This window comes from Morus notabilis, unplaced genomic scaffold (genome assembly GCF_000414095.1).
Source record: "Morus notabilis unplaced genomic scaffold, ASM41409v2 Scaffold3737, whole genome shotgun sequence".
NCBI classification, from domain to species: Eukaryota; Viridiplantae; Streptophyta; class Magnoliopsida; order Rosales; family Moraceae; genus Morus; species Morus notabilis.
The window spans coordinates 21,878-29,506 of NW_010356638.1; the positions used below are offsets into that span (position 1 = coordinate 21,878).

At 32.4% G+C, this 7,629-nt stretch overlaps 1 protein-coding gene across 1 annotated transcript; it reads left to right on the forward strand.

The window, feature by feature from the left end:
• Nucleotides 1-6,304: 6,304 nt before the first annotated feature.
• Nucleotides 6,305-7,241, forward strand: LOC21385748. The gene is made up of 2 exons (XM_010088343.2): nt 6,305-6,717; nt 6,800-7,241. The coding sequence occupies exons 1-2, from the start codon at nt 6,370-6,372 to the stop codon at nt 7,064-7,066; spliced, it is 615 nt and encodes a 204-aa protein (XP_010086645.1). The 5' UTR covers nt 6,305-6,369; the 3' UTR covers nt 7,067-7,241.
• Nucleotides 7,242-7,629: the final 388 nt, after the last annotated feature.

Genomic DNA, 7,629 nt, shown 5'->3' on the forward strand with positions numbered 1-7,629 from the left:
ATAAAATTAAAAACCAGAAGAGAGATTCATAAAGATTTGACTCCTTGTAGATTCAGAAATACATCAAGAGAGAGAGAGCCAACAGACATGGGTGGAACATGTTGGGTCCCACTCCACGTCATTAACACATGGCGCCGTGTTGGAGTTTGAATTTGCACGCCTTTTCATTTCTTCATTTCCAACACGTCTTCTCCAAAGTTCTCACTATTTTTTTTATCTTCTTTTTTTTTTTTTTAAAAGTTTTTAAGTCCTCTTAATTATTCTGTCTTCTTTTGTGTCAAATACCTACTCATTAGTGGTTTACATCTCATAATTCAGGTTAAAAGTTGGTTATTAGTTTTTCCGTTGTGTGCTCATTTGATTACTAGCTAGACAAAAATGCTTCTGGATAATATAATTAAGGTAAAATTATTATCAGTTTTTTTTTTTTTTTTTTTTTTTTGAAATGTAGATCATTAATTTCTAAGTATGTGGTTGTCCTTGTTCTATGCATAGTTGTTTGAACTATTTCTTCATCATCCAACCCAAGACTAACACATCTACATGTTTGGTATGATTAGAAGAAAACTTTAGTAAAAATGGAAAAAAGGGGTTGAACAATAGAATGTAGAATTTTCCATTCAAAAAAAAAAAAGTAGAATTAGTACATGCCATTCTGGTAAGTACTACGTGAAGGCAGAGAAGGAGAAATTTGGACCAACCATGAAAGTGTAGTACAAAAATATAGCACCCAACAGCTATAAGAAGTGCTCATGAGTAGTACGTAGTTAAGAAATTTAGGCCACGTTTATTTCGCTGATTCGAGTTTAGAATTCTAGTTTTGCTACAGTAAAAAGCTCTTACAAACAATCACATCTAACTTTTTTGTTACAGTAAAAAGCTTTCACATAAAATCACATATCAACTCGAATTAAAAACTCAAATTAACGAACTAAACGGGCCAAGTTATGCCCTTTTGATTATGTTATAACAAATTTTAGAAATTCTTCCCAAGGAAGGAAAAAACAAATTTTAGATATGCATGGATGAAATTCTCACACTCTTTTTTCTTTCCATTGAAAAACATTTTCTCACCTTTAAAAAAAAAAAAAATATCTTTTTTTCATCCCTAACTAATTAGTCGTGATTAATTCTCTTCTCACAAAAACAATATTATTAGAGTCTTTTCGTAGTCTTAGCAGCCATTAGAATTTTCGTTGAATACTTATGAATTGTACTGTCCACATTCATTTGATTGAATTTGTCATTTTCTCTTAATGTCAAAAAGATAACACATAATTTAATTACTAGTGGATAATAATATATATATTTGTGTATATCTTACCCTTAAGATTCATTTATTTATACATAAATATAGGGGAGAAAGAGGAAAAAAAGTAACAGATTGTTCTTATTCAAAACCACGTGCACACTAGTCCTCTCCCTCTTCTTTTAGTGTAAAGGTTTTGTGAATGCAATATCTGCTGCTCTTTTTTTTTTTTTTTTTTTTTTTTTTTTTTTTTCTCGAGGAGACTGTAAAGTTTGCTTAAATTTTTGGGCACATTTTATGATTTGACTAATCGAATTCTAACGTGAGGAGACAATAGAATTTGAGACAATATATTGTTGATTTCTTTTTTTTTTTTTTTTTTTTTTTTTTTTTTTTTTTGACTTTTGGTTCTGGATAAGCATACGAGCTATTCTCATGTATGCATTTTTCTTTCCTTAAACCAATAATCTTACGACCTAAAATTTCATTCTTCCCTTGTTTTCAAAAAAAACAAATTATATATTCTAATCTTATCTTTCTCTTTCTGTTTCTTCAACATATAGAGTATTACTATCGTATGGTATAATTATAATAAAACATGGGGGAATATTTTCTAGACCAAACCCTATCTGTTTTCAAACTTTGTGGTATAGGCTACAACTATCAATTTATTTGATAATGGAAATGGTATGAGGATTTTTCAAGAAGCGTATTGAAGTTGTTTTTGAAAATACATACGATAAAAGATGACTAGAATATGCGTGGATAATATATTTCTGATAATATGCGTAGAGTATATATAAGCCCTAAAAATAAGATCAGAATGGGAAAAATGATCCTATAGCGTTTGCTCTTTTTTTTTTCCCCCTTAATTAATAAAAAATGAGACCGGATCGAAATCATATTGGCCGTTCACAAAAATATATACCAAGGCCTCGTTCATTTTACCAATTCGAGTTTTCAATTTTAATTTTGCTACAGATAAAAGCTCTCACAAAAAGTCACATATAATTTTTTGTCTACAGTAAAAGTTCTCACATAAAATCACATCTCAGCTCAAATTAAAAACTCAAATCAACGAACTGAACGAGGCCTAAAACGATTTCCAAAATTTTTTCTAAAATTTTGTGTACCACATAAATTCGATAGGTTTAATGCTAATAGTTCTATCTACAAATCATTATTTAATTTGCTTTGATAATTGACATCGTTTGTACATATGATGTTCTTGAAAGCGTCGTTATAGGTATCATTCGATTGAATTCCGTCACCTTCAAAATTTGATGTCGTTTATGAGATTTTGCAGGATTCTCGTTTTTGTCTTTTGACACGTTCTTGTTGTTTTATCCATATATTGGTTGGTCTTAGGGCGAGATATTGAAATAATATCGCATCTTTTGTGTGTGTATTTGTTTTCTTCACCTTTTTGTGGACTTCTTGAGAATTGTCGTCTTTATGTACGTGTCGTTTTATGAAGAAGCCTTTCAATATTCTGTCATTTGGATTTGTTAGTGTCGTTTTCATATTGGTTATGCTATTTGCATCAGATAATGTCGTTTTAAGTTTTAGTTCCACACCATCTCCCTTCTACATTAGATATTCTGTATCGTAATGTCGTTTATTTGAGATCATGCCGGTTTTAAATATGATGTTGTTTATTGTGTTTGTTGCCGTTTCAAATGTTTTTGTTGTTTGTCATTTTCTTTCGCTTGTTTAGATATTCTTGCTATCACCATTTTATTTTTCCATTTGAAGTTGTCATGTGTTTTTCAACATTGGTAATGATGTGTCTCTTTTTTTTTTTTTTAGCGACGGTGTCGTTTATGGTAAATATTGTTGTTTTCAAGATTTTCGTTGTTCGTATATATATATATATGTATATATATATATATATATATATTTCGTTGTTCATACGTTATCTCTTAACAAATTCGTTTTTTTGTTTAAAAATTCGTCGAATATGTTGGTTATTGTATATGTTGAGATGAGATGCCTGGAGTTGTTTTTTTCTTTTCGTCGTTTGTGTGTTTTGCCGTCTATTTTTTTGGAGAATCATTTTTTCTGTTGCTATTCGCATATTCTCGTTAATACCCAATGATAATTTCTTCGAATTAGTTACTATAGTTGTTTACAATTGAGATGCCTGGAGTTCTTTTTTCTTAATTTGTCGTTTGTGTGTTTTGCCGTCTATTTTTTTTTTTTTTTTTTGGAGAATCATTTTTTTTTTTTTTTTTTCTTTATTCGCATATTCTCGTTATTACCCAATAATAATTTCTTCGAATTAGTTACAATAGTTGTTTACAATTGTCGTGATAATGGCATTTACTAGAGATTCTGTGGTTTTTAACAAACGTTGTCGTTTATGTTGCATGCCATCGCTCTCTAAGTTTTTTTCCTCTTTAATTTGTTCATTCGTTTATTTAGATACTGTGGCTCTTGCCCAACAGTTTTTCTTTAAGACTAATTATTGTAATTTAAACATTGGCGTGATAATGTTCTTTTCTTTTTCTTTTTTTTCCCCCCCTAATTTGTCGTTTTTTCATAGAAAATGTCATTTATTTATTTTTTAGATGACATCGTTTATGATCTTAAAAAAAAAAAAAAAGATATCGTTTATCGTTGCTTGCGTTATTTTCTAGAGTTTTGTCGTTTTGAAATTTTTTTTTAAGGAATTTTCATTTTTTCACTCTGTCTAGATGTAAGTTCTATGACCCATTATTGTCGTTTGGATTTGTTACTGACTTGTTCTTTGTCTTAACATTAGTAATGATATGTTCTTTATTAGGATTGTTGAGGACAGATTTCATACCCCATCTTTTATCTTACTCATGATGACTTGGATTTTAGTTAGTCACTAAATGAGTCATTACGACTCTCCAAATATATTAGAAAGACTCATTCATTAATTAACTTCACCAGTCGATTCCATGAGTCGCTACTCAGCTTTCGAGACTAAGTAATGAGAGAATATCCACAATACAGTCCTAAAACATGAATTGACAACGGAATCATTCAGAAAATGAAAAAAATCAACCGGTTAATATAGAGAAATTAAAGCGTAAAGAGGTCAACGGTTCACTCGGGCAGCAAGCAATAAACCTACTAGGCGTTTTTGATTGCCTTCAATATAAAGAGACTGAATCCTCAGCAACCTTACAATAAGAAAGCAGATTCAACTTGTAATGGGTAACTAACCATGTTTCCGGCCAACAGGAAGGTAAATCCACAAAAGGAGGTCAAATTTTACCCAGAAAGAAATCATTCATTGAAGGCCAAATCAACTAAGGTAACAAGAAACAATCGTGGAGCCTCATCAGCCATAAATACAAGGCATTCAGACATCTTTAAATAGACGTTCAAGATCATCTCGAGCGCACTCAAGCACTTATGTCACTTCTAGTAATTATTTAATTATTCTCTTTCTATTTTCCAATATTCCTCTCTCTATCTCTCTCATCTCGTTCTTCTTTCATAATGCTTTTCAATATACATAGTAAAATTATTGGAGCCAAACAGAGAACGTAGCTCTCGTTAATGAGCAAACCTCTATAAACTGCGTCTCTTTTACTTCTTTTTATTTATTTTTTATTTATTAACGCTCTTGTTCTCGCAACAGTTCAATCTCTCCAATGAACGACTTTTAACTTAATTATTGAGACCCTTGATTTAATCAATCGTAAATTTCACCCTCTACAAACATCAAAAGCAATTTTTAGCAAATATCTTTGTGTGCGCGCGCGTGTCTATCTACATATATGTGTGTGTGTATTGTATAATTTGTATTATGTATTTCTCAGCCTAGCACTGAATATTGTCGTTTTCATTCATTACTTTGTTAGGAAAATTGGTCTGACCATTTTCGTTTATTGGAGATTATGTCGTTTATTTTATATGTTGAGATGTCTGGATTTGTTTTGTTGTCTTTCCGTAGTTTTTTCGTTTGGATGATCAATTTCTTCCGTGTATTTAGAATTTATAGATTGTTTCTTCTCTGCCCAAGGTTGTTTTGTTTGCATTAGTTTTCTTACGACCGGTTCACATCCATTTTGCTTTAGTTCAAACGGTGTTTTCTCTTATAAAAAATTTAAATTTAAAAGATTTTGTTACGGTATTTTCTCTGATAAAATTTAAACTATAAGTTCAAACTCCTGCTTTGAATCTGCTTTCCAAACGGGCACTTAAAGTTATTTACAATTGTCATCACATGTCGTTTTACTAGAATCTATGTCGATTTCAATAAATGATGTCGTTTATGTTGGATGTTATCGCTTTTGAAATTCATTTTTGCTCTTTAATCTTTTCTTTTGTTTATGCAGATAGTATGGTTATGTCTCAACAATTTTTCGTCAGGATTAGTTATTGTATTTTAAAAATTGGCCGTGATACTGTTGTTTATTTGCGTCTATGTCGTTTCTCATAAAAGATATCGTTTATGATTGATTGGATTTTTTTTTTTTTTTTTTTTTGTCCTCCTCCTTCTCCTTCTCATTCTTCTTCTTCTAAATCGTTTCATTTTTTGTCCTCTTTGTTTAGATATTTTCTATAAAACCCAATATTTTCGTTTGGATTTATTTTTGGCTTATTATTTCTCTTAAGATTACAATGTCGTTTAATGGAGATTTTATAAGTGTTGTCGTTTATCAGTGTGATGTTGTTGAAGGCTTCGTCATTTATCGATCATTTTTTTTTTCATTTATTTAGATACTATTGCTATAACTTAATATTTCGTTGTTTGGCTTTTTCTTATCGTTTTTTTATTGGCCTTTTATTGTCGTTTGAAGTGGTTTTTCAGTTTTCTCGTTTTAATTAGATAATCACCCAATATTTGGTCATTGGGACCTTTTATTAACGTTTTCAATCAGATGCTTGACTTGTTGTGTTCTATTCTAATACTGTCACGATAATGTCTTCTATTCAATTTTACGTCGTTTTTCCCTAAGAACGTCGTTTTTTCGTTTCCATTATAAAAAATAATAAAATAATAAAAAATAGATGTCGTTTCTCCCAAAGCGTCGGACAATCAATCTCAATCACTCGTTTTCCAGAAACAGCACCAAAAAAAAAAAAATCAGAACACCCCAGAACAAAGATTCTGTGCAAGCACACACACTCTATCTATAATGGGATCAGCATCATCATCATCATCATCATCAGTCCAATTTCAATTCCTAACAATAAGACCTCTGATTCTCCAACACAGAAGATCAAGATTCTTCACATCTCAATCTCATCATCAATGGCGGAAAATTCAGTATTGCAATGGTGATCGTGCTTTTGGACTCTCCCATCTCCATAATCCTCATCGTTCTTCTCCTAATCCTCTTCTTCCGCTTCGCCGTCGTCTTCTTCTTCCTCTCTCTCCTCTTCCTCCTCTGCTCCGACCTCGTCCACCTACTCTTCGACATCCTCTCTCCTCGATGACCACCGCTTCTCTCTCCTCTCCCAACGACCACCCCTCCACCAAAACGGTCAGTTTTCGGTCCCGATTCTTTCTGGATTCTTCGAATTGATGCGAAAATTTGAGGAAATTTGGATTGAGAATTTTTGCAGGTTAGGGTTGTGGTGAAGGGGAGAGTACAGGGCGTGTTCTACAGGAATTGGACGATCGATAACGCGAACGAGTTAGGGCTCAAGGGCTGGGTGAGGAACAGGAGGGATGGCTCCGTCGAGGCTCTGTTTTCCGGAAACCCTAACTCGGTTGAGGAGATGCAGCAGCGCTGCCGCCGTGGCCCACCGGCGGCCGTCATCACGGGACTCGAGGTTTTCCCCAGCACCGACGATCCTGGCTCTGGATTCGACTGCAAACCCACGGTTTGATCATCTCTTGGAAAATTGAAAAAAAAAAATGTCATCTTTGATGTCTAGTCTCCTCTTCTTTGCTATGTACTTCGATTAGATTGTTGTGTTGAATATATTTTATATATGTATATATATAGAATGGATAATGTCGGGGCTTATCTATCTAAGTTTTTTGTATTAAGTGATGAATTTAGTAGAAGTATTTTACTAAGTGAAAGTTAAAATTTTATTTTTCTTTTTTTTTTGGGGGTCAAGTTATTTGCTATAAAAAAGTTTTTAGTGACTAATTTTGAATTTAGTGTGCATAATTAACGGATCTTGACATAATATGGGCAGAGCAATGGTGTTATTGATGAAATGTGTGTCAAAGTCAGGAGCTTTTTAAGAGTGGGAAAGATTGGAAATTTGGTTGGATGACAACAAAACTATGTTTGGTAATTGTCGGTCACTAGTGTGAAACTATGAGCTTTCTTTGGTCAGCATCAAAGATCATGTGCTAGAACTTTTCTGAGCTTTTCTATCTAGTTCGGCTTCATGAGAAGATGATTATGAGTTAGATTGAATCGAAAGCAATGTTGAGA